This window comes from Urocampus carinirostris, chromosome 1 (assembly GCF_059441175.1).
Source record: "Urocampus carinirostris isolate Australia breed hairy pipefish chromosome 1, RoL_Ucar_1.0, whole genome shotgun sequence".
In the NCBI taxonomy this organism is placed as follows: Eukaryota; Metazoa; Chordata; class Actinopteri; order Syngnathiformes; family Syngnathidae; genus Urocampus; species Urocampus carinirostris.
The window spans coordinates 73833929-73861165 of NC_142349.1; the positions used below are offsets into that span (position 1 = coordinate 73833929).

General features: G+C 40.0%; 1 protein-coding gene and 1 non-coding gene across 2 annotated transcripts in view; both read right to left on the reverse strand.

Annotated features, from left to right (window-relative positions):
- The window catches only part of lamc1 (laminin, gamma 1), a 91350-nt gene that overhangs the window by 2924 nt on the left and 61189 nt on the right, over positions 1-27237 (reverse strand). The window contains exons 14-27 of the mRNA XM_088350593.1: positions 25215-25460; positions 22537-22690; positions 22323-22465; positions 19453-19631; positions 19238-19394; positions 14721-14926; positions 11818-11897; positions 11610-11747; positions 10233-10377; positions 10026-10175; positions 8502-8616; positions 6565-6764; positions 3929-4087; positions 709-808 (exon numbers count right to left, since the gene is read on the reverse strand). Of these exons, the coding sequence (XP_088206719.1) occupies positions 709-808; positions 3929-4087; positions 6565-6764; positions 8502-8616; positions 10026-10175; positions 10233-10377; positions 11610-11747; positions 11818-11897; positions 14721-14926; positions 19238-19394; positions 19453-19631; positions 22323-22465; positions 22537-22690; positions 25215-25460 (2172 nt within the window). The remainder of the gene's footprint in view (positions 1-708; positions 809-3928; positions 4088-6564; positions 6765-8501; positions 8617-10025; positions 10176-10232; positions 10378-11609; positions 11748-11817; positions 11898-14720; positions 14927-19237; positions 19395-19452; positions 19632-22322; positions 22466-22536; positions 22691-25214; positions 25461-27237) is intronic.
- On the reverse strand, positions 23221-23294 carry trnai-aau (transfer RNA isoleucine (anticodon AAU)). The gene has a single exon. It is a non-coding gene; the product is annotated as a tRNA-Ile (tRNA).

Here is a 27237-nt window from a genome sequence, read left to right on the forward strand (position 1 = left end):
ACCTGTCATAAAACTCTCAAAATAATTAGATTTTTGATAAGAAACTGCTTTTATAACATTAAAACAGTTTTGTCAAAATAGTCCTTAACCTGCCTAGATCATTCCCCAAAAAAATCAGCTGCCCTGAAGTTTTCCACATATCTAAAATTCCTTTCTGAATCAAGATTTATGACTTCTTACAAAACTGTCAAAAGAGCTACGGAATTGTGATTTTTACCTGTAATTTGCATACATAGGACAGCCTAATAATCAGTCATAAGGATTGAAGTTATAAATCATTATTTTGTAGCTCTCTTGGCTGGTTTTACGACAGGTCATAAATTGATCTTAATTTAAAAATGAGTTTGAGGAATACCGGAAAGCAGATGGATGATCTTGACAGGTTTATGACTTTTTATCAAAAGTTGTAATAAAAGCAGTTACAAATTAGAATTTGTTTTTTTCGACAGTAAAATTAATTCAGGAAGGAACTTCAGGAATACGAAACAACTGACTAAAAGGTTTATGACCCTTTTGCCTAGAGCTGAATCGTTTATCCCACTTTGCCCGTCAATATGAGCTCCAGCAGTTAAAGGTCTTGAATCTAAAACTTAGAAGACCGTTGTAAAGAAAAATGATGATGCGGAATAATTGTAATAGTCTTTTGAGTCAGTAGGGGGCAGCCAACGGAGCCATAAACTTTTTTTCCGTTTATGGCCACTCACTCACCGAGCTGTTGCAGGAGCGCGGCGATGGTGCTGAGGACGGTCTTGACAGCACTTTTGGCCTTGCGGGCGTTTTCCTCCGCCTCCTTCGCGTTTGCCGACGCCTAACGAGCAAAAAGGGGCGGGGCCAAAGACTTTCGGTTAATTTAAGACATTATTGCATTGGGATTTTTTTTCATGCCGGCAATTTTTTTTTAGCTATGATAGATGTGACCGTTGAACTAAACAGCAAAAAATAAATATACAATATCTAAATGATCTTTCATCTTACTTAAAAAAAAAAAATCCCAAAATAATTTGTTAGAAAAAGAATTAAAAAGTAAAAAAAATGCCAACAAAACGAGAGGTTTTAACTTGGTAAAAGAAAAATGTATTTCCTCTTTGTTTTGGATAAATCCAGGGGGTTCATGTAAAGTTGGCTTAAATGTATTTGCTCAAGGTGTGTATTTCATCAGTTTGATGTCGTCTCAGTCTTCCCGTCTTTGTTTGAATGTGTTGGTCCTTTTCCGGGGGGTTAGTCTTTGGTCTTTTGTCTCAACATACCAGTACTTTTCCATGTCTTGTGATTTCAATTAAACACCGAGGCAGGGTGACCGAGCGTGAATAAGAGAATATGGAAAAAGCGAGTTGCTGGTCCTCTCTGCTTGCCTCCCCGGCTTGAACAGGTTAAAAAACGTATATCTTTGCCTGATATTTTTCTACCGTTGGCCAATTTATAGCTCTCCCACACGTCAGTGGTCTTTTTTAGACCCCAAAGTTCATTATGACCTTGACCTAGAAAAATAATCAGATACTTAAAAGCTAAAAAACAATAAAAATAATATCAAAATTAAATTTCATTTGTGTAGAAAACAGTAAGGAAAATTCTAGTTTGAATGTATCCTCTTGGGGACCGCTCACTATTAATCAAGATGGCCTTGGCTTTAGTGCCAAGAAGTCTGCTCAAGAGCTTGCCTCCCTACATTCCTTTCTCTTCACAGTGACGAGTTGTACCTTTTGAGTTACAAAGTTTCACTTTTCTTACTGTTTATTTATCATGCTCGCATGCCATCCAGCGACCAGCATTATTTGCTTCAATCAGATTGGTTTCATGTATTCATGTGACCTTGCTTAAGCCAATCAGATGTGGTTGTAAGCCTGCGTTTCCAGTTTCGAGCCATTGGTGGTAGGTGATTTCTTCCTGAGCCAATCTTGGAAGCACATGCCTCTGATGGAAGGGCTACAGGGAGTGCAGCTTGCTTTGCTTTACGGAAACGTGGCTTACGTCTAGCATCACGGACGCTAACATCGCGCTAAACGGCTTCTGCGCTGTTCGGGCTGACAGAGGGACAAAAGTCAGTGGGAAGCGCAAAGGAGGGGGACTGGCTATCTACGTGAACACGAGGTGGTGTAACCCCGGGCATGTAAAAACAAAGCTTTCTATCTGCTGCCGTGATGTCGAACTTTTGGCTGTAAGTCTTCGTCCCTATTACATGCCCAGAGAGTTCGGACACGCCATTGCTGTCATTGTTTACATCCCACCGCGCGCTGATGCGGAAGTAGCGTGTGACGTCATCCACTCCGCGGTGGCAAAACTTCAAACGCAACACCCGGAGGCTGCAATGTTAATCTCTGGGGACTTCAACCACGTGACTCTTGATAAGACACTGCCCTCTTTCGTCCAGTATGTGAACTGCAAGACCAGGGGAAATAGGACTATTGACCTTCTGTATGCGAATATCAAAAATGCATACAGTGCTAAACCACTGCCTGCCCTTGGAAAAGGAGACCACAACCTCATTCTGCTTAAACCACAGTACAAACCAAAAGTGAGGAGGCTACCAACAACCACACGCTCTTTTAGAAAATGGTCCACCGAGGCAGAGCAGGCTCTGAGAGACTGCTTTGGATGTACGGACTGGGATGTCCTGCTAGGGTCAAGCAGTGGGGACATTGAGGAGATGGCAAACTGCACTACTGACTACATTAAGTTCTGCATGGACAATGTTGTTCCTATAAAGACTGTACGCTGCTATGCCAACAACAAGCCCTGGATCACGAGCGACATCAAGTGCCTTCTGAACCAAAAGAAGAGGGCCTTTAAAAATGGTGATCATCAGGAGCTAAAACGAGTACAGAAGGAGCTCAAAGTCCAGCTCCGGAAAGGAAAGGAGCAGTACAGGAGGAAGTTGGAGAAAAAGCTGCAGAACAACAACATGAAGGAGGTGTGGGAAGGGATGAAAACAATTACTGGCTGCAGCACCAAGCAGGGTGTGGCTGTGGATATAGATGTGGGGCGAGTCAACCAGTTGAACAACTTTTTCAACAGGTTTGACCACTCCGCCTCATCCTCACCCCTGAGTGATGCAGCTGTCCTTCCCCCTCCCCCTCTGGACACTAGCATGGAAGACATCCCCCCACTAAAAATAACTTCAGCCCAGGTGTGTGGAGAGCTGAGAAGGCTACGAACCAGCAAAGCAGCTGGTCTGGATGGAGTATCCCCCCGACTGCTGAAAGCCTGTGCGTCTGAGCTGGGAGACCCTCTACAGCGCATCTTCAACCTGAGCCTTGAACAGGGGAGGGTCCCTCAGCTGTGGAAAACATCCTGCATCATCCCAGTCCCAAAAAAATCAAGACCTGAGGAACTCAACGACTTCAGGCCGGTCGCCCTGACATCACATGTGATGAAGACCATGGAGCGGCAGAGTAAAGGCCCACATTAAACCACACCACCTACATTGGATATTACCGAATGTTACTGCAATATGTATTCTGTGAAGCACTATTTAGATATTCTATATAACACGCTACAGTGGGCATTTGCACGTCACACTGGGTATTTGTATATTGTATTCTTTTGGCTTTATTATTGTACTGTTCTCAGCTCAGGGATGCTGCTGGAAATGTGAATTTCCCAAAGCGGATGAATAAAGTATCTATCTATCTATCTATCTATCTATCTATCAAAATCCTAATTTTGGACTCAAAGTGTTTTTTCTTTGTTCTAATACCTCAAGTTTAAACCTTGACAAAACATTTTGTAAAATCTTGTTGAATAAGATTTTTTTTTTTTAAAACAGCAGAATTTTGATTTTATTTCAACAGTCTTTGGAGTCACGGATGTGGATATAACCCCCCAAAAATGACACATTAAAACAAAAATCGGTGTCACTCGATTCTGATGGTTTTATCGTTTGACGGCAAGTGTAAACCGGGAGCAAAACGGAGGGGATTTGTCTTCTTACCATGGCGGCCATCATCATGTCTCCGTCTGCCTGAGCCTTCTTCTTGCCCAGTTGTTCTTCGGCTTGATTCAGTTGCGTCAAAACGCCGTCCACCTCGCCGGTCAAGTGAGCGGCGTCCCTCAGGGCCTGCTCCGCATCCTCCCTGGCTTTACCCGAACCCTGCGCCACAAATACAAAAGGCTTTTCCTGTTCACCGCAATTAACACAGACGCTACCTTAAAGTCATTCTCATTTACTCATTACAAGTCACAAGCTATTAAGTTGAAGGTTACACTTCCTGTTCACTGCAATTGACACAGACGCTACCTTAAAGCCACAGGAACCACCTCGAATATTCTTGCTCCTTTATGTGCTTTTAATATGAAAGGTATACTTCCTGTTCACCGCAATTGACACCGACGCTACCTTGAAGTCTTTCTTATTCATTCATTCATTTCAAGTGACATGCTTTTAATCTGAAATGTACACTTCCTGTTCACAGCAGTTGACACAGACGCTACATTAAAGTCATTCTCATTTACTCATGTCAAGTCGCAAGCTTTTAAGTTGAAGTTACACTTCCTGTTCACTGCAATTGACACAGGAACTAGTTTGAATAATCTTGCTTCTTTCAAGTTATATGCTTTTAATCTGAAAGGTATACTTCCTGTTCACACGTCTTCCACCTTGAGGACCGACACGTGCTTTTCATTTGAAAAGACTTCCTGTTCACCACAATTGACACAGACACTACCTTAAAGTCATTCCCATTTACTCATTTCAAGTCACAAGCTTTTAAGTTGAAGTTACACTTCCTGCTCACCACAATTGACACAGACGCTACCTTAAATTCATTCTTATTTACTCATTTCAAGTCGTGAGCTTTTAAGTTGAAGTTACACTTCCTGCTCACCGCCATTGACACGTATTCCAACTTGAGGACTGTCACATGCTTTTAATATGAAAGGTAGATTTCCTGTTCACCGCAATATACACAGATGCTACCTTGAAGTCATCCTCAATTCATTTCAAATGACATGCTTTTAATCTGAAAGGTACACTTCCTGTGCACTGCAGGTAACAGGAGCTAGCTCGAATTATCTTGTTCCTTTCAAGTTATATGCTTTTAATCTGAAAGGTGCAATTCCTGTTCACTGCAGATAACACAGGAGTTAGCTCAAATAATCTTGCTCCTTTCAAGTTATATGCTTTTAATCTGAAAGGTACTCTTCCTGCTCACTTCAGATAACACGGGAGCTAGCTCAAATAATCTTGGTCCTTTCAAGTTATACGCTTTCAATCTGAAAGGTACACTTCCTGTTCACCACATTTGACACAGACGCTATCTTGAAGTTATTCTCATTCATTTCAATTGACATGCTTTTAATGTGAGACGTGCACTTCCTGTTCACTGCAGATAAGACAGGAGCTAGCTCGAATGATCTTGCTCTTTTCAAGTTCTATGCTTTTCATATGAAAGGTAGACTTCCTGTTCACCGCAATTGACACAGACGCTACCCTAAGTCATTCTCATTTACTCATTTCAAGTCACAAGCTTTTAAGTTGAAGTTACACTTCCTGCTCATCACAGTAACACAGGAGCTAGTTTGAATAATCTTACTCCTTTCAAGTAAAAAAAAAAAACTACCTCACACGTATGTAAAATGGTACTCACGTACATGCTGTCTGCACTATGTTTGTTCACTGCTCAACAGACACCGCACAAAAACTGAAAACTCGTGCCAACACTACCTCATACGAAAATAATGTTACTCAAGTCTTGTTCTTGCACATGTCGACTGCACTACGTTTAATGCTCAAATTGCACAATGTCTGACCATTCCTTTTTTTGCACTATGATGTCTATGCTTGCACCAATGTATATGCGGACTATTTTTGCACCATGATGACTTTGCACCAAATGCAATATTGCACAACCGTTACGATACAACGTTATCACGACAACCCTGTATGTAACATCCCACATGCTGACATTGTTGTGTAAATACCATGTCAATTATAACTATAGCCTTATTCCCCTTGTTTTATAACATTATCTTCTCTGTTCCTTTATCTTCTTGCTCATACCCTCACTATGTGTAAAACTGGAGTGTCATGCCCAATTTTGTTGTCACAATATGTTAGCCCATTTGTAACAATGACAATAAAGGTATATTCTATTCTATTCTATTCTAAGTAATATGCTTTTAATCTGAAAGCTACAGCTTCACCGCAATTGACATAAACGCTACCTTGAAGTCTTTCTTCATTTATTCATTTCAAGTGACATGCTTTTAAACTGAAAGGTACACTTCCTGTTCACAGCAATTGATAGACCTGAAAGTCATTCTCATTTACTCATTTCAAGTCACAAGCTTTTAAGTTGAAGTTACACTTCCTGCTCATCGCAGCTAACACAGGAGCTAGCTCCATTAATCTTGCTCCTTTCAAGTTTTATTCTTTTAATTTGAAAGGTAAACTTCCTATTCAGTGTGATGGACAGGGATTCTAGTGGAGAATCATTCTTTTGCCCTGTGAAAAATTCTCGTTAGGGTAAAAGTGTCCCCCTGAGCCGCAGATTTATTTTCTTTGGTTTTATTTTGAAGTCATTGTCCGAGAAGCGTTTGCTTTTGCGTCAACGTCTTTTAGCGCCCCACCTTCTGCACGTTGGCGGCGATGCGCTCGGCCTCCTGGGCCTTCTCCTTGGCGTGTTTGGCGTCCCGGTCGGCGTGTCCCAGCGCCGCCTCCGCCTGACCCGTCTTTTGGCGAGCGGCGGCGATGGTGGCGTTGATGCCGGGGATGCGACGCAGGGCTTCCTCCGCCGCCGTCTTGTTGTCGTTCACGCGACGGTCGAAGTCTGAAAACCGGACAAAAAGAGAAGGGGGGACGGGTGAGAAAGGGGCCGGGGCTGAAAACCCAGGGGGAAAAATGACAAAATGGCTGACAAAAGGGGTTGAAAACCGAGGGAGAAAGAGGTGAGAAAAGGGGTGGGGCTATAAAGCAAGAAAACCAGGAAAAAGGACAAAATAGGTGAGAAAGGGGGGGAGGCTATAAAGCAGGAAAACCAAGGAAAAAAAGGACAAAAACGTGAGAAAAGGGGGTGGGGCTGAAAACTGCGGAAAAAAGACAAAATGGGTGAGAAAAGGGTGAGGTTGAAAACCGACAAAGCAAATAGGTGAGAAAGGGGGCGGGGCTATAAAGCAGGAAAACCAGGATAAAAGACGAAATAGTTGAGAAAAGGGGGCGGGGCTGAAAATCAGGGGGGGGGGGGGAAAGACAAAATGGCTGAGAAAAAGGTTGGGGTTGAAAACCGAGGGAGAGAGGAGGTGAGAAAGGGGGCGGGGCTATGGAGCAGGAAAACCGGGGAAAAAAAGATTAAATAGGTGAGAAAAGGGGTGGGGCTATAACGCAAAAAAAAACAGGAAAAAGGACAAAATAGGTGAGAAAAAGGGGCGGTGCTGAAAAAACAGGAAAAAAGACGAAATAGATGGGAAAAGGGGTGGGGCTATAAAGAAAAAACAAAACAGGAAAAATGACAAAATAGGTGAGAAGGGGGCGGGGCTAAAAAAAAAGCAGGAAAACCAGGAAAAATGACAATAGGTAAGAAAAGGGGTGGGGCTGAAAACCAGGAAAAGAAGAGGCAAAATAGGTGAGAAAGGGAGGAGGCTATTAAGCAGAAAAACCACGGAAAAAAAGACAAAAGTCGTGTGAAAAGGGGGCGGGGCTGTAAACCAGGGGAAAAAGACAAAATGGGTGAAAAAACGGTGAGGTTGAAAACTGAGGAAGCAAGTCGGTGAGAAAGGGGGCAGGGCTATACAACAGGAAAAAGAGAAAATAGGTGAGAAAGGGGGCGGGGCCACAAAGCAGGAAAACCAGAAAAAAAAGACAAAATACGTGAGAAAAGGGGGCAGAATTGTGAAATAGGTGAGAGGGTGTGGCGCTCAAAACCAGAAAAAAACGGACAAATACGTGAGAAAAGGTGCAGGGCTGAAAACTAGGAAAAACAATGCAAAACAGGTGAGAAAAGCATGGAGTTGAAAACCAAGGAAGCAAATAGGTGAGAAATGGGTGGGGCTATGAAGCTGGAAAACCAGGAAAAAAGACGAAATAGGTGAGAAAAGGGCTGAAAACTGGGGAAAAAAAGATAAAATGAGTGAGAAAAGGGTGGGGTTGAAAACCGAGGGAGCGAGGAAGTGAGAAAGGGGGCGGGTCTATAAAGCAGGTAAACCAGGGAAAAGGACAAAATAGGTGAGAAAGGGGGTGAGGCTATAAAGCAAAAAAAAAAAAACAGGAAACAAAAAAGACAAAACAGGTGAGAAAGGGGGCAGGGGCAATAAAGCAGGAAAACCAGGAAAAAAGACGAAACAGTTGAAGGGGGCGGGGCTTCAAACCAGGGTAAAATATGTGAGAAAGGTGAGAAAGGGGGCGGGGCTATAAAGCAGGAAAACCAGGAAAGACAGAATAGGTGAGAAAGGGGCGGGGCTTCAAACCAGGGGGGAAAAAAAGTGATAAAGCCTAGAAAGGGGGCAAGACCTAAAAACCAGGGAATAAGAATCCGTGAGAAAAGGGGCAGAAGCAGCAGGTGATCCCTCACCCCTCAGGTCGTCCAGGATGCTCTCGGCCTCCCGGAAGGTGGACTGGGCCTTCTTGGCCGCTTCCTCCGCCGTGGCCTTGGCGGCGTCCGCCCGGGCCAAAAGCTGATCCGCCGTCTGCCAAAATCACCGCACTTTTTAGCATAAAACCCGACATTTTCGACAAAAACAGAACCAAAAAATGAGGGTTGGGAACGTGATGCTAGGTTTTCACAGTGTAGAAGAAGAAAACTAGCCTCCAAAACTTGAGTTTTCAACATAGAGGACAAAATAATGGCCCTAAGTTCAACATCTTCGGCATGAAGCAGAAACCAAAATAATACCCATTATGACACTGGCTTCAGAGTACCATAGGACCATATGGTGAGATGATTGTTAATGCTAGTTTTCTGTGTGGAAGACGCTTACATGATGATGGAAGCAGATTTAGGCAAAAAAATGACTGAAAACGAGGCTGGTTTCCAGTAGAGATACCTCTCAGATAGGACGCACTGTGTTCAATATGGAGAAATGACATCCAAGCCCCTCAGTGTTACCTGTGGTGTTCCGCAGGGTTCAGTACTTGGTCCCCTTCTTTTCAGCATGGACATGCTTCCATGAGGTGATACTATTCTAAAGTATGATATAGGTTTCCGGTGCGACGCAGATGACCCTCAACTCTATCTTCCGATGGAGGAATCCGCCACGCTAAACACGTTTCGGACGTTTAAGACGACAAGAGAAGATTCGGGAAAAATAAAAGTCCGGAAATCAGGCTGGATTTTTGCATAGAAGACAGCAGTAAGAGTTTACAGTGTAAAAGAAAAAAGGGTCATTTTGGATGCTAATTTGTGTTGGTGTGCACAAAGGTGGCGCCTATTTCCGCACAGAAGACGACGACGTTCGATTTGGATGCTAGCACTTTGCCAAAAAGGACGTTTTTTCACGTCATTTTTAGCCCAAAAAATTGAGACTTCTTGCAGTGTACGAGAAAATAATGCTCGTTTTCGGCGTGCAAGACAATACCAGTTTTGGATTTCTGTGTGGTCATCTTTTTAAAAACAAGTAAAGAACAAACTGACACAAAAGAAGCTAGCGCTAACTTTTTGGTGTGGAAATAACCATCGTAGACTGATCCTTTTTTTAAAAAAAAAAATCAGTGAAGAAGAAGAGTTCTATTTTCAATTGAGAAGAAGATGATGCTATTTTTTGGTGTTTGTTCATTAAAAGAATTAGAAGTAAAATGAGAATGAAGTAGGAAACAACAATGCTACTTTTTTTAACACAGGAGAAGAAAATAATTTCAGTGAAGATGAAAAGTTTCAAGCTATTGACATCTATTTTCATAGAAGACGAGGATATATCCCAATGGGAGGTTTTAGGCAACCTAATGGGATGTTTTAGGAGTCTAGTTCATTTGTTGGCTATAATCTCCTTCCAAGCCACTTCAGCTGAGTCAACGAAGCCTTCTTTCATCTCCGACACACTTTACGCTTCACTCGTTTTTGTAAACGTTTAAAGTAAGAGGACATTGGTTTTTGGGTCACCTGCTGCTCACTGCGCCCCTTTTCCAGAAGTTTCCGCACTTGGCTCTCTTTGGGGGCCAGGTCGTCCCTGAGCTCGCGGTAGGCCTTCTCCGCCTTGTCGATGAGGGCGTCCAGGTCCGAAGCCTCCTTCTTGATCTTGTTGGCCTCCTCCTGACCAGGGGGAAGCGGTGAGCGTCGGTTAGCGCCACCTAGCGGCGGCGAGCCTACCTCCAGGAGATGGGCGTCGAAGGACGGCAGGTCGGTGAGGTTGGCAAAGATGTGGAGCGCTCGCTGTCCGGCTTCCTCCGCCTCCGATCGCACTTTGTCCGCTTGCTTCTCCAAACTCTTGGCCAGTTCCACCGCCTCCGTGTACCTGATGAAATATATCCCCCAATATTCTCAAATTTGGAAATAAAAAAAAGAAAAAAAACTTCCAAAAGTAAAACTAATTAAGTCATGAACTAGCCCTTTTAGACTTCTTCACAAATAAACATGAATTGACTTCAAAAATTCCAATTTCAAAAGAAAAATTCTCAAAAAATTGCTAAAAGTAACACTTCAAACTAGAAATTCTAAAACTCCAGACTTTTCAAGAAATGTATAAAATTTCAAAATAGGTTCTTCAAAAACATCTAAAAGTGGCAAAATTCAAAGAAATAAACGTCTTAAACTAAAATAAAAGATTCTACATTTTTGTTTTTAACTATTAAAGGTAAAACTTTAATTATAAAAATTCTTCAAAAATATTTAAAAATTCCCCAAAACTTATAAAACCAAATAAAAACCTAAAAACGCTTTTCAAAAACTTCTAAAAGTAACACTGTTAAAATAAAATAAAGCAAATAAAATAATACTATAATAATAAAATAAATATAAATATATAATATGTATCATAATATATAATATAATAATGTAAATATAATAATAATACAAATAAAATAATAACATTATATATATATAATTATATATCATACTATATAAAACAATAATGTAAATATAATAAGACAAATAAAATAATAAAATAAAATAAATGTAAATACAATAGTAATAATACAAATAAAATAATAATAATAAAATAAATATAATATAATAATGATATATAGATATAATACTGTTATATCATAATATATAATATATAGAAAATAATAATATAATAATACAATAAAAATAAAAATAATATAATAATAAGTATATACTATAATATATATCATAATATATAATATAAATATAATAATAATGCAAATAAAATAATATAATAATTAAACAAAAATATAATATAAAAATATCATATATAATATATGTGATATAAATAATAATATATGATATAATATAAATGTAATAATAATAATGCAAATAAAAAATAGTGTTTTAAAAAAAATCTCCAAAATCTTCCAAAAATAGAAAAAACATTCTAAAACTTTTAATTAAAAAAAAAAAATCGTAATAAATAAAAATAAAACTCCAAAAACTACATCTCAATCTAAACCACCAAACAACTTCTAAAAGTCAATTAAAATGAAAAGTGTCCGATGTCGTCAGCGCACGAGAAAAACGATGCGACGACATTGGCAATTTCAAAATAAAAGCTGGGAGGGCGCCACCCACTTCCTGTTGAGCTGCTCAATCTGCTGCGCCGTGCCGGCTTCGCCCTCCAGCGTCTTGAGGAGCAAATTGTGAGCTTTGCTGGAAGTCTCGTTGGCGTCTTTGGCCATTTTCACGATCTGGTCCGCCTCCGTCTTGTGCCTGCCCCAAAAAAAGATGGCCGTCAGAGGGCGGGGCAGGCGGGTGCCGCCTTCCAAGGGGCGGGGCTTACCTGTCGGCCAATCGCCTGGCTTCCTCGGCCAGCAGCGTCATGTTGTTGGGGTCGCCGTCGGTGCTGGGCGAGCGGATGTCCTGTGGGCGGAGCTTAAAGGTCAAACCGGGTCCCAAAAAATGCAGCCCGACCGCACCCGAATCCGTGGGTATCCAAGCCCCGCCCATTACTGTATCTGCTGTATCTTCTTTCATTTTTCATTCATTTCTTTTATTTTTCTGCTACATTTACCACTTTTTCCTTTTCGTTGCTTTTTTTTCTTGTCATGTTTTCTTGTTTTTCTTTCTCTCCCCTTTTTTTGCTTCTTTTTCATTGTTTTTTTTTCTTTCATTTTGCATTCTTTTCTTTTGTTTTTTTTCTTTTTCCTCTACATTTACCACTTTTTCCTTCTCATTGCTTTTTTTCTTGACATGTTTTCTTGTTTTTCTTTCTCCCTCCCCATTTTTTTTGCTTCTTTTTCATTGTTTTTTTCTCTCTTTTCCTTTTGTCTTCTTTCATTTTTCATTCATTTCTTTTCGTTTTTATGTTTTATTTTTCCTCTACATATACCATTTTTTCCTTTTCATTGCTTTTTTTTCTTGTCATGTTTTCTTGTTTTTCTTCCCCCCCATTTTTTGGCTTCTTTATCATTGTTTTTTTCTCCTTTCTTTTTATCTTCTTCCATTTTTCATTCATTTCTTTTTGTTTTTATTTTTTCTTTTTCCTCTACATTTACCATTTTTTCCTTTTCATTGCTTTTTTTTCTTGTCATGTTTTCTTGTTTTTCTTCCCCCCCATTTTTTGGCTTCTTTATCATTGTTTTTTTCTCCTTTCTTTTTATCTTCTTCCATTTTTCATTCATTTCTTTTTGTTTTTATTTTTTCTTTTTCCTCTACATTTACCACTTTTTCCTTTTCATTGCTTTTTTTTTCTTGTCATGTTTTCTGTTTTTTCTCCCCACCCTGTGTTTTTGCTTCTTTTTCATTGTTTTTTTTTCTTGTTTCCTTTTATCTTCTTTAATTTTGCATTCTTTTCGTTTCTTTTCTTTTTTTCTTGCTTTGTTCTCTTTTTTACCTTTATGTTTTATTCCTTGCGTCCAAGGGGCCGATTCCTGGAGACCAATTCCATTATTTAAGCGTGAATTCTAATTAAGCACTCAATTTGATATTTAGTTGGTAGTATTACTACACTTGTATTTATTAGTATTTTGGGGGAATCTCTGCAGTCGTTTTTTTTGTCGTATTTCTGTAGTGTACTTGTAGTGTTACTGTAGATATGTCTTTGTAGTATTTCTTTAGTAGTGAGTTTTGAGTGTACCTGTCGTATTAATGTTGTAATATTTCTGTAGCAGTATTTTTGTCGTATAGTATTACTGCAGTGATGTTGTATTTCTGTAGTAGTCCTTTTGTAGTATTTCTATAGTCATATTTTTGTCGTATTTCTGTAGTATTTCCGTATTGGAATCTTTGTCCTATATCTGTAGTATTTTCGCATTATTACAGTGGTAATATTTTTGGAGTATTTCCAGTCGTATTTAAGAAGTATTTCTGTAGTACTGTATTCCCATAGTAGATTTTTTTGGATGTACCTGTAGTATTTTTGTAGTATTTTTGTTGTAATATTTCTGTAGCAGTATTTATGTAGTATAGTACTACTGTAGTACAGGTTGTATTTCTGTAGTAGCCCTTTTGTAGTATTTATAGAGTCGTATTTTTGTAGCATTTCGAGTCGTATTTAAGATTTCTGTAGTACTGTATTTCCATAGTAATTTTTTTGGGTGTACATTTCTGTTGTAATATTTCTGTAGCAGTATTTTTGTAGTATAGTACTACTCTAGTGATGTTGTATTTCTGTATTATCCCTTTTGTTGTATTTTTATAGCATTTCCAGTCGTATTTAAGATTTCTGTAATACTGTATTTCCATAGTAGATTTTTTTGGGTGTACCCGTCGTATTTTTGTCGTATTTCTGTAGCAGTATGTTTGTAGTATAGTACTACTGTAGTGATGTTGTATTTCGGTAGTAGCCCTTTTGTAGTATTTCTAGAGTCGTATTTTTGTAGCATTTCCAGTCGTATTTAAGATGTATTTCTGGAGTACTGTATTTGCATCGTAAATTTTTGGGTGTTCCTGTCTTATTTTTGTAGTATTTCTGTTGTAATATTTCTGTAGCAGTATTTTTGTAGTATAGTACTACTGTTGTGATGTTGTATTTCTGTAGTAGCCCTTTTGTAGTATTTCTATAGTCATATTTTTGTTGTATATCAGTTCCCTGTTTTTAAGCACTCAATTTGATATTTAATTTTGTAGTATTACTGCACTTTTTAGTATTTTTTTCATATTTCTGTAGTATTCTTGTAATGTTACTTCTGATATGTCTTAGTAGAATTTATTCAGTAGTATTTTTGTCGTATATCTGTAGTATTTTCAGATTATTACAGTGGCAATATTTTTGTTTTATTTTTGTAGAATTTCTAGAGTCATATTTCTGTAGTACTGTATTTCCATAGTAGACTTTTTGGGTGTACCTGTCATATTTTTGTAGTATTTCTGTTGCAGTATGTTTGTAGTATAGTACTACTGTAGCGATTTTGTATTTCTGTAGTATCCCTTTTGTAGTATTTCTAGAGTTGTATTTTTGTAGCATTTCCAATCGTATTTAAGATTTCTGTAGTACTGTATTTCCATAGTAGATTTTTGGGTGTACCTGTCGTATTAATGTTTTAATATTTCTGTAGCGGTATTTTTGTAATATAGTACTAGTGTAGTGATGTATTTCTGTAGTATCCCTTTTGTAGTATTTCTAGAGTCACATTTTTTGTTTTATTTCAGTTCCCTTTTTTCAAGCACTAAATTTGATCCTTTCGGTATTTTCTCCCGGCTGTGCGTATCCCGCCCCCAGGGGGCGCCGTTTGGGCCCCTTACCACTTTAGCCACGGCGTCCTTGGCCTTGTGCAGTTCCTGCTGGGCCCGCTGCAGGAGGTTCTGGGTTTGGCGCAGGCGCTGGCGGGCGCGGTCGGTCTGGCCGCCCGTTTGCTCCACCGTGCCGCGGACGCTCTGAAGGCGCGTCCACTGCGTGGCCAGAGAGCCGTTGATGGCGTTCAGACGATCCAGGAGACCCTGGTCCGCTTCTGACCCGGACCCCCGCGGAGAAACCGAAGCATGAAACGGAAAAAAAGAGCACGGGTGTCAAACAAGCGGCCCGCTGGCCCGATCAGGCCCGCTAAGGGATTGAATCCGGCCCGCGAGACAACACTCAGAGAAGCGCAAGAGAAAAACGAGCTGCAGGTTGAAATAGGTCCACTTGATGTTGCCAAAGCCAGGTGCCTCTCAAAAAGACATTGTACTTGTATTTATTTGTCTCTTTCTCTTTCTTTTCCACCCCTTTTCCCCCACTCTCTGTCTGTCTCTTTCACTCTCTGTGTCTCTCTTTTTCTCTTCCTTTGTCTCTTTCTCTCTGTGTCTTTTAACCTCTTTTGCTCTAGCTTCCTTTTTTCCTCTTCTCACTTTTCTCTTTCCCTCTTCCTACCCTTCGCACTTTCTTTTCTCTTTTCTCTCCTCCTCTCTTTCTATTTCTCTTTGGATTTCTTTCTTCCTCTCCTTTTCTTTTCCCCCTCTCTCATGACTTTTTATCTTTTGTTTCTCACGCTCTCTCCCTCTCTCTTTTTCTTTCTTTGTCCCGCCCTTTCTCCTTTTCCCTCCCTCTTTATTTTCTTTCTTTATCTCTCTTTTTCTTTCTCTTTAATCTACTAGTTGACAGAATGTTTGTTCTATCTTTTTAATTTTATTTATTCTTTTCCTTTTTTGGATTTTCAGTCTCTTTCTTATCTTCTTTCATTTAACCTCTCTTCTTTCCATTTTACAATGTATTCTTTCTTTTTCCTTTTATTTTTCCACTTTACCCTTTGTTAGTTTCTCTTTTCCTTTGTTTCTTTCTTTCCTCAATTATTTCTTTCTATTTTTTAAATTTCCTTTATTCTTTCCATCTTTCCTCCATTATTTATTTTCTTCTTTTTTTTGCAGATACTTTTTTCTTTTCTCCTTTTAGTTATTTTCTTGTTGCTTTTTCCTTTACCTTATTCTTTACTCTATCGCAGGGGTCGGGAACCTATGGCTCGCGAGCCATATATGGCTCTTTTGATGACGGCATCTGGCTCTCTGAAAATTTCTGAACGAAACAAATTTTACTAATAATGTTACTTTAGCAAAATAAATAATAATAATAATAAAGTCAGAAAAAAACATGTCAAAAAATAAATAAATAAATACACACATTTTAATTTATATATATTTTCACCTGCAACTTTTCGTTCAGGCACGCAGCTAAGAGCCAATCTGTTCTCCGGTGAGCGGGAAGGTCCGCTACCCGGAAAGTCTAATTTTAATTGATAATTTACAACAATCTGCACAAGTCATTTTGAAGCAAAGAAGAAATATTTCCTTTCGTTTTTGGTTAGCTTTTTTTATGCAGGGTGAACCCTTCTAATCAAGATGACGAAAAGGAAAAGCGATGAAGATTACCGTACGTTTCAGCAGGAATGGACAGAGCAATTTGCCTTTATTGAGAGAGCAGGTTGTGCAGTGTGTCTTTTATGCAATGATAATATTTCCTCGATGAAACGGTCAAATATAAAGAGACACTTCGACACACGCCATGCCACATTTTCAGCGAAATATCCAGTGGGAGACAAGAGAAAGAAGGCCTGTCAAGAACTACTTTCTACAGTCCAGGCGAGTCAGCAGCAGCTCCGTGTATGGGCCAAACAAGGTGATTTTAACTCTGCTAGCTTTGCTGGTTCTTTAGCAATTGTGAGGAGCGGGAAGCCGTTTACAGATGGCGATTATGCCAAATCATTCATGCTTGATGTGGCCAACGAGCTTTTTGACGACTTTAAGGATAAAGATAAAATAATCAAACGGATAAAAGATATGCCTCTTTCAGCAAGAACTGTGCACGATCGTGCCATCATGATGTCGAAACAAGTGGAGAAAAAAACAAGTGAATGACATAAATGCAGCAGAATTTTTTTCCCTCGCTTTGGATGAATCAACAGATGTCAGTCATTTATCCCAGTTCAGTATTATTGCGCGCTATGTTGACGGTGACTCGCTGCGTGAGGAAAGTCTTGCCGTTTTGCCACTAAAAGGGACGACGAGAGGAGAGGATTTATTCAAGTCTTTCATGGAGTTTGCAAATGAAAAGACTCTACCAATGGATAAACTTATTTCTGTGTGTACCGATGGTGCTCCGTGCATGGTGGGGAAAAACAGAGGATTTGTAGCGCTGCTTCGTGAGCAGGAGAACAGACCCATCCTCAGCTTCCACTGTATTCTACATCAGGAGGCACTTTGTGCGCAAATGTGTGACAAGCAGCTTGATGACGTGATGTCACTGGTCATTCGGGTGGTCAACTTTATTGTTGCCCGAGCTTTAAACGATCGCCAGTTTAAAGCACTGTTGGATGAAGTGGAGAATAATTATCCCGGTCTTGTTTTGCACAGTAATGTGCGTTGGCTGTCAAGAGGGAAGGTGCTTAGCCGTTTTGCAGCTTGCCTGAGCGAAATACGGACTTTTCTTCAAATGAAAGGCATCAAGTATCCCCAGCTAGCGGACACTGAGTGGCTCCTCAAGTTTTATTATCTTGTGGACATGACTGGACATCTGAACCATCTCATTGTGAAAATGCAAGGCATTGGATATACAGTCTTATCCCTTCAACAGGCAGTCTTTGCATTTCAAAACAAGCTGGAAATCTTTACTGCGGATATTGAGACTGGTCGTTTACTACACTTTGAAAAACTGAAAGTATTTAAAGATGAGTGCACAGCAAGTGACTCCCCTGAACATTTTGATCTCCATCAGCTCGCAGTTTTCACATCTTCTCTCCTGACGTCATTCAAAGCACGCTTTGGGGACTTTCGTGAGCACACTAGTCTTTTTCAATTCATCACTCATCCGCACGAGTGTGATTTGGACAAAGTAAACCTGAGTTTCATCCCCAAAGTCTCTGTCAGAGATTTTGAAGTAGAAGTTGCTGACCTGAAGGCCACAGACATGTGGGTTAATAAGTTCAAGTCACTGAATGAAGATTTGGAAACCCTTGCACGAGAACAAGCAGAGCTGGCAGGCAAACACAAATGGACAGACATGGACAGACTTCAGCGCGCAGACCAGCTGATTGTCAAAACCTGGAACGCGCTTCCCGTCACGTACAAAACACTGCAGCGTGTGAGTCTTGCTGTATTGACCATGTTTGGATCGACGTATGCATGCGAACAGTCGTTCTCACACCTAAAACACATCAAAACCAACCTGCGATCACGTTTAAAAGATGGAAGCCTAAACGCCTGCATAAAGCTGAACCTCACCACCTACCAACCGGACTACAAAGCCATCAGCAAAACCATGCAACACCAAAAGTCGCATTAATAGTAAGTCAGAAGTACTTTTCTTATCAATAAATACCTTTAATTTTATTTTGAACAACGTGTTATAACAGAGTCTTATTATAATATATATATTGTTGGTCTTCTTCGATTTAGATAAGAAATTGCTGACCTGAGGGCCTCAGACAGCGGTGAACAAGCACAGCGGGCAAGTAAACATGGACAGATATGAATAAAACCTCAGCCTGCAGACCAGTTGATTGTTATAATTATAAATAATTGTTAGTTTTTGTTATTAACTTACAATGTTGTTCAAAATAAATTCTGTCTTATTATACTATAAACTCGTTGATTTTCCTCTTCCATTTAGCTGTTTTTGGTATTAAAATATACATATAGCTCTCCTAGGATTAGATTTTAAAATTTGGGTTTTTTCGGCTCTTTCAGCAAAAAAGGTTCCCGAGCCCTGCTCTATCGTCTTTGTTCCGTTTCTTCTTTTGTTTCTCCTTTCTTTTTCCTTTTTTTATTTAACCTTTTCCTTTGTTTGTTTCTTTCTTTCCCCAATTATTTTGTTCTATTTTTTTAATTTCCTTTATTTCATCCCTTTCTTCCATCTTAATTCCTTTTTTCTTTCCTAGTTTTAGTTTCTTGTTGCTTTTTCCTTTCCTTTTTTCTTTCATATCTTCTTTTTTCCCTTTCTTCTTTTGTTTCTCCTTACTTTCCTTCTTTCTCTTTGGTCTTTTCTTCTTTTTGTCCTTTTCATATCATTCTTTTTTGTTTCATATTTCTTTTTTCTTTGCAAAAGGCTGGGTGAAAAACATATATGAGAATACTGCTTTTTGGTCACTTTGAGTCTCCGTAGTTTGTGTTCTTCCTTGCACTTTGTAGCGCTCATTTTTGCGACATCTAAAGGTTAAATAATTGACATTGTCCCTTAAAGCCACAATGACGTTAGAATGCCCGGCAGCATTTTGACTACCCCGTATGATCTGAAACCGTTGTCACTTTACATATAACGATTGAATAAGCCAAGTGTGTTTTTTTTTTTTTTTCACCTTTACTGGCCTGCGCCTCCAGCAAAAGCTGCTGGATGGCGCGCTCGGCCTCCGCGAGGCGGTCCTCGAAGGCGCGGTCGGTGACGGCGTCCTGCCCGGACGCCAAGTTGTCCATGAGCGTCTGCAGCTCGTGGATCTTCTGCCGTTGGGTGTTGACCTGCGCAGGGGGGCGGGTCAGGGGGCGGGACCACGGAATAAAGGCGGGGCTGGCTCACCTTGTCTCGGACCAGGCTGTAGCAGGACGGGCACTGTTGGCATCCCGGCACCGAGCGGTTGTAGAAGTAGTTTTCCTCGCACATGTCGCAGCGGGCGCCCACGAAACCCGGGCGGCACGGGCAGCGCCCGTCCTCGCCGCATTGGCCCGATTGCGCGCCTTCGGGGTCGCAGTCGCAGGCTGCCCAAAGATCGGAAAAAATGAAAAAAAAGAAGAAAATATAGTCAACGCTCCTCCTTATCTGCTAATATATGCAAAAGAGAGTAAAGGCAGCCATTTTTGTAGTCCAGACTAAAAATCTTCCGTCTGCTAAAACAAAAGGATCTCAGTCGAACTTCAAATGAGAATACATTTTGCACATAGGTATTTTGTGTTGTGTTTTAAAATGAGAACAACAAGAACATTTACCGTATTTTCCGCACTATAAGGCGCACCTAAAAGCCTTTATTTTTTTCAATAGCTGACCATGCGCCTTATAATACAGTGCGCCTTATTTATGGATCAATATTAAGTCGCAAAGTCTTCCAACTAACTTGCAGCCGCCGACTCGATTTTCCCCCTAAGGCCAAGTAGTCCGCGGTGTATGCTGGGATTTATTTACCGGCGTTTCATTGGCTAACCAATGTGTCAATCATCAATTGAATCGGTCACTATTGGCTAAAGTTATTCGGAGGTTAAGGGGGCGGATCCTTTTTATCATTTACAGGCTGGCATTGGCTGAAGCGGCAAAACAAAGCCTGCAATTGGCCGAAAAAGATGAATGCGTATAGCACGTGGTTGACGGCATACAGAAAGCATTTTTTTACTATTCTGTATTTGGAAATATTTTATTCTCCTGGATTTACTAAACTCGCGGATATAAGAGGACCACGGCTGCACATTATTATTGAACACAACGACTTCGGTGAGCTACTCCGGCTATATATTTTCCCTGTATCTTGTTTCAGACTGAACTCAATGTTTCTGTGATAAGCGGTACAGAAAATGGATGGAATGGAGTGTATTTTTTAAATTAAACTCAATTCCAAGTGTTTATTGTCATATGCACGGTAAAGTTGCGAGCGAAAATAGAAACTAAGGAATGGTTGGCATTTCTTGAATCCCAAGACTTGAACCTTCCGAATGATGGAACGATGCATTTGAGTGACATCGTACGGACACTGCATCCGCACGTGTCAACGACACGTATTTGCTTCTTTGCAAGCTTTGGGAATGTTAAGGGGGTAAGAAGTTGGACTTAACCATCCGACTGTTTTGTCCACGTTCCCATTGTAGCGCCTTATAATCCGGTGCGCCTTATGTATGTCAAAAATAGGACCAAAAACGATTTTTTCGGGGTGCGCCCTATAACCCGGTGCGCCTTATTGTGCGGAAAATACGGTAGCTTGTTATAGTATCAGTCAACAAAATGGCGGCACGCATGGACGCAGCGGCTCAAAGCTCTTAATTGTTTTTACAATTCTTTCTCAAGATTTCAATTTTTTTTCCCTGGTATCTTTTGTCACATAATACTAACATTTTTGGGGGGATTATTGAGTCGGTTGCACGATACAGAACTGTATTTAATCACATTTTTTAGTGGAAGTACAATGTTGGCAACAAGATTGACTTGGTATCATTGGAAATTATTTGAATGCAACACAAACTTTTTCTTCTTTTTCCCTATTTTTTTAATTCCTTTAAAAACACCTCATTGTGTTTATTTTGTTCTCTACTTTTTTTTTACTTTGTTTCTTCTTTTTTTCTGGCATTTTCTGAATTTTTCCTTCTTTTTTCTCTTCCTTTTGTTTCTTTCTTGCTTTTCACAACTTTTTCATTTTTGTATTTTTTGCTCTATTTCATATTTGGTCGTGTAGGGATAAAAGAAGCAAAAACAACCTGAAGAGCCGTTTGGGACCCGAAAGAGCCGGTTCTCTTTAGTGAGCCAAAGACGCCGGTTCTCGAAAAACTCTACTGACTTTACTCAACTTGGTTCTACTTCGACCTTGACTTCAAAATACAGCATTTAGAAGGGGAACCAGTGTATTTTTACCTTCATGCACTGTAACTTTGACTTAAGTCGCTTCTTAATTAGTCATTTTGAGCTCTTATTTTTGTGCAGCCCTTTGATACTCCTAGTGATTAAGGGCGGCCCGCGGGCCAGATCAGGCCCGCTAAGGGATTGAATCCGGCCCGCGAGACAACACTCAGAGAAGTGCAAGAGGAAAACAAGCTGCAGGTTGAAATTTGTCAACTTGATTTTGCCAAAGCCAGGTGCCTCGAACAAAGACACTGCACTTATATTTATTTCTCTCTCTCTCTCGCTTTCTTTTCCACCCCTTTTGTCACACTCTCTGTCTGTGTCTCTCTTTTTCTTTTTTTGTTGCTCTTTGTTTCTTTCTCTCTGTGTCTTTTTAACTTCTTTTGCTCTAACTTCCTTTTTTCCTTTTCTCTCTTTTCTCTTTCTCTCTTCCTACCCTTCGTGCTTTCTTTTCTCTTTTCTCTCCTTCTGTCTTTCTATTTCTCTTTGGATTTCTTTCTTCCTCTCCCTTTCTTTTTCCCCCTCTCTCACGACTTTCTATCTTTTGTTTCTCACGCTCTCTCTCTCTCTCTCTCTCTCTCTCTCTTTTTCTTTCTTTGTCCCGCCCTCTCGCCTTTTCCCTCCCTTTTTCTCTTATTTCTTTATCTCTCTTTTTCCATCTCTTTAATCTACTAGTCCTGCCCCCGACAGAATGTTTGTTCTATCGTGTGGCCCCCGAGTTCAAATGAGTTTGACACCCCTGATCTACAAGCACCTCTCCCAAAATCCAAGCACTTTTCAATCCTCAAAAACAAGGTAAAAACTCAAGCGACTCAGAGGATTTCAAGCACCCGCACGAACCCCGTTCTTACGTTTGCATCCGCTGGCGCCGAATCCGAAGAAATTGACTTCGCAGCGGTCGCACCGTTCCCCGGTCACGCCGGGTTGGCACTCGCACTGCCCGGTGGAGACGTCGCATTGGCCGTTTAGGGAGCCAATGGCGTCGCAGTTGCACCTGGGGAGGGGGCGGGAACAGTTAGGAAGGGGCGGGGCTAGGAGAAAATGAAAATAACGCCGCCGTCTTACCTTTCGCAACCCTGTCTGCTTTGCAGGTTAAAGAATCCGGGTTGGCAAGCGCCGCAGTCTCGCCCGACCACGTTGGGCAAGCAGGGGCATTGCCCCGTCACCCCCGAACAAGTTGTCTGCCCGCCCAAAGTGCCCAGTGGGGAACAGGCGCAGGCTGACCGCACAAAAAGAGAAAAAAAGTATTTTAGTTTAGTTTAGTTAAATGAATATATTCAACCAAATACTGTTTTGCACTTTTTAGGAATTAGCCAGTTGGGTAAAAAAAAAAGGTGGGTCATCCTGTTCACAACAACCCGTCAAAATGGGTTATTTCATGGACAACAACCAGAAAGTTTAACACCATTTTTTCCCAAAGTTTAGGTTAGTTCAATGAATATATTTAACCTTAAATGGATTTGCAATTGTTAGGAATTAGCTAGTTGGGTAAAAAAAAGGTTGGATCATTCTGTTAATAATTAAAAAAAAATAATAATTTCCTTTGTATTGTCATTCTTTGTAAGAACGAAATGTCGATACACCTGACCCGTTGTAGCGAGCCGATGCAGCCGCAGCCAACAGAGGGCGCCACCATTTTACCAATGTTATAAGTCTTAGGTATGACTCGGCCGAGGCGCGAACCAGCGACCTCCCAGTCTCAAAGCGGGCGCCCTACCATCTAGGCTACTGAGCTGGTATAAAATCAAGTGGCCCGTACGGGGATCGAACCCGCGACCTTGGCGTTATTAGCACCACGCTCTAACCAACTGAGCTAACCGGCCATGTTGACCTCCAAATTGGGTTATTTTGTGAACAACAACCATAAAGTTTGCCACTATTTTTCCAGAGTTTAGGTTAGTTAAATTAATATATACAACCAATATGCTTTGTACTTGTTAGGTAAAAAAAAGGTTGGGTCATCCTGTTCACCTCCAAATTGGGTTATTTTGTGGACAACAAGCAGAAGGTTTGACACCATTTTTCCCCAGAGTTTAGGTTAGTTACATAATATATTCAACCAAATATTGTTTTGCACTTTTTAGGAATTAGGCAGTTGGGTAAAAAAAAAGTTGGGTCATCCTGTTCACAACAAACAGTCAAATTGGGTTATTTCATGGACAATAACCAGAAAGTTTAACACCATTTTTTCCCAAAGTTTAGGTTAGTTAAATGAATATATTTAACCTTAAATGGATTTGCAATTGTTAGGAATTAGCTAGTTGGGTAAAAAAAAGGTTGGATCATTCTGTTGACCTCCAAATTGGGTTATTTTGTGAACAACAACCAGAAAGTTTGCCACTATTTTTCCCAGAGTTTAGGTAAGTCAAATTAATAAATTCAACCTTAAAATGGATTGCGCTTGTTAGGAATTAGCTAGTTGGAAACAAAGGTTGAATCATTCCGTTTATAACCAACCTCCAAATTGGGTTATTTTGTGCACAAAAACCAGAAACTTTGACACTGCTTAGGATGTACAAATAAACATGACTTGACTTGAATTAATATATTCAACCTTAAATGGATTTGCAATTGTTAGGAATTAGCTAGTTGGGTAAAAAAAGGTTGGGTCATCCTATTCACCTCCAAATTGGGTTATTTTGTTAACAATAACCAGAAAGTTTGACACAATTTTTTCCAGAGTTTAGGTTAGTTAAATTAATATATACAACCAATATGCTTTGTACTTGTTAGGTAAAAAAAAGGTTGGGTCATCCTGTTCACCTCTAAATTGGGTTATTTTGTGGACAACAAGCAGAAGGTTTGACACCATTTTCCCCCAGAGTTTAGGTTAGTTACATTAGTATATTCAATCAAATACTGTTTTGCACTTTTTAGGAATTAGCCAGTTGGGTAAAAAAAAAAAGTTGGGTCATCCTGTTCACAACAAACCGTCAAAATGGGTTATTTCATGGACAACAACCAGAAAGTTGAACACCATTTTTTCCCAAAGTTTAGGTTAGTTAAATAAATATATTTAACCTTAAATATATATAGCTAGTTGGGTAAAAAAAAGGTTGGATCATTCTGTTGACCTCCAAATTGGGTTATTTTGTGAACAACAACCAGAAAGTTTGCCACTATTTTTCCAGAGTTTAGGTTAGTCAAATTAATAAATTCAACCTTAAAATGGATTGCGCTTGTTAGGAATTAGCTAGTTGGAAACAAAGGTTGAATCATTCCGTTTATAACCAACCTCCAAATTGGGTTATTTTGTGCACAAAAACCAGAAACTTTGACACTGCTTAGGATGTACAAATAAACATGACTTGACTTGAATTAATATATTCAACCTTAAATGGATTTGCAATTGTTAGGAATTAGCTAGGTGGGTAAAAAAAGGTTGGGTCACCCTGTTCACCTCCAAATTGGGTTATTTCGTGAACAACAACCAGAAAGTTTTCCAGAGTTTAGGTTAGTAAATTAATAGATTCAACCTTAAATTGAATTGCAATTGTTAGGAATTCCAAATTGGGGTTTTTTGTGCGCAACAACCCAGAAAGTTCTTCTAAGCAGTGGAGTTGTCCATTGTGAAGCATTTGGGCTATTTCAATATTGTGGACTTAATGACGAACCCAAAAGTGTGTCAGTTTACTCCCAGTAGCTTAGCCTTTTTGCTAAATCTCTGGACAGAACAGCCTATTTTCCGACGGACCAGCACTTTTCAATTTTGAGCAGACGGGCTTTCTATCGGCGGGACCGACCTTGGCACTTCTTTTGGGGGTCGGCGGCGAGGGGGTCCCCGAAGAAGGCGTCCTTGCATCGGTCGCAGAAGAAGCCCTGGGTGTTGTGAATGCACTTGAGGCATTGTCCGCTCTGTCGGTGGCAGTTCCCCACCGCGTTGGGGTCCACGTTGTCGCTGCACTTGCAGGCCCGGCAGGGGCGCGGCGCCCCCTCCTGGCCCAGGGGGTCCCCGAAAAAGCCGTCCTCGCACAGCTCGCAGCGTTTGCCTGGCACGGAAGCAGTCTTCGTTTGACCTCTAAAAAGTGATGGGTCCCGGGGACTCGCATGCTCAAAAATCTATGGGTTCCAACCAATGCTCCCTGTCATTTTCCTTACGGGTCTGAGCGTTCACACAAAGTTGGTGAGCAACGCTTGAAACAACAGTGAGCAACAGCAATCCCAAGTGTGGCAAGATAATTAATGATCAAACATGTCCAAAACTTGACATCAAGTTACATTTTGCTGAGTTTCCGGCAATGAAGAATTATTTTTCTCTTTTGAATGAATTGACCCGTGTACTATTGCAAACGTCGTTTGTTCTTACAATTCTTTCACAAGATATCCATTTCTTTTTTTTTCCTGATATATTTTGTCGCATAATATTAACATTCTTGGGGGCTTATTGAGTCGGTTGCAAGATACAGAAATGTATTTAGTCACATTTTTGAGTGGAAGTAGAATGTTGGCAACAAGATTCACTTAATATCATTGGAAGTTATTTGAATGCAACGCAAACTTTTTCTTCTTTTTTCCGTGTTTTTTTCTACTTTTTTTTTTTAAATTACTTTAAAAAAAGTCTCATTGTGTTTATTTTTTCCGAGCTGTTACTTTTTTCTTTTTGTTCTCCATTTACTTTTTTCCCACGTTTCTTTCGTTTTTTTTCTGTCTTTTTTTCTTAATTTTTCCTTCTTTTTTTCTCTTCCTTTTTTATTTTTTTTCCCCCAGCTTTTCACTACTTTTTCATTTTGCAATTTTTTTCTTTTTTGTTCTATTCCCCCTTCCTTTAAGTCATTTTGTGCATAGTTTTACATCATATTTGGTCATGTTGGGATTAAAGAAGCAAAAACAACCCGAAGAGCCGTTGAGGACACGAAAGAGCCGGTTCCTTTGAGTGAGCCGAGCCGAAGAAGCCGGTTCTCGACAAACTCTACTGACTTTACTTTTCAACTTCGTTCGACATTGACTTCAAAATACCGTATTTAGGAGACAACATCAGGGGAACCCGTGTATTTTTACCTTTAAGCACTGTAACTAAGTAGCTTCTTAATTAGTCATTTTAAGCCCTGATTTTTGTGCGCTGGCTTGATTTTCTTGTGCGCTGAGAATGTGCCAGCAGTGCCAACTGATATCTATGCATCCCCAAAATTTAGTGTTATCGAGGTTGAAATTGTAAATCGGCGACAAATATATAATAAAAATAGATATATTTATTCGGTTTTAATCATCAGATTATTAATTCATTTTTTGCATCAAATTATTGTTGGTAATATACCGATTCAAGGGATAACCACAAACCTGTCTTTTTTTCATTTTCTCCTTTTATACTTTTTTTTTTAAACTTCTTTATACAACATCATCATTCGTAATACGGTGGAACCTGGGTTCTCAACCATAATCCGTTCCAGAACCTGTTCGAAAACCGATTTGCTCGATCACCTAAATCATTTTTCCCATTAAAAATAATGTAAAATGTTTTAATCCGTTCCGACACCCTGAATGTTTACCTTGAATGTTTAACGTAAACATAAAGCTAACCCAGGCTAATCGTACGTCCGCGTTATCGTAATCTTCCGTACGAAAGATTACGCTAACATGAACGTATGCACTCACGCATTAACGGCGTTCGAACTCCGATTTTTTGACCGAACAGCGAAGCAAGAATTTCTCAAAATTTTTGGTCGGACTCCGATTTGTTCGAACTGAGAGGCGTTCGAAAACCGAGGCTCCACTGTATAATGCATCAAAGCAAGTGAGCCGTATGAGAGCCGGCTCTCTTGAATGAGT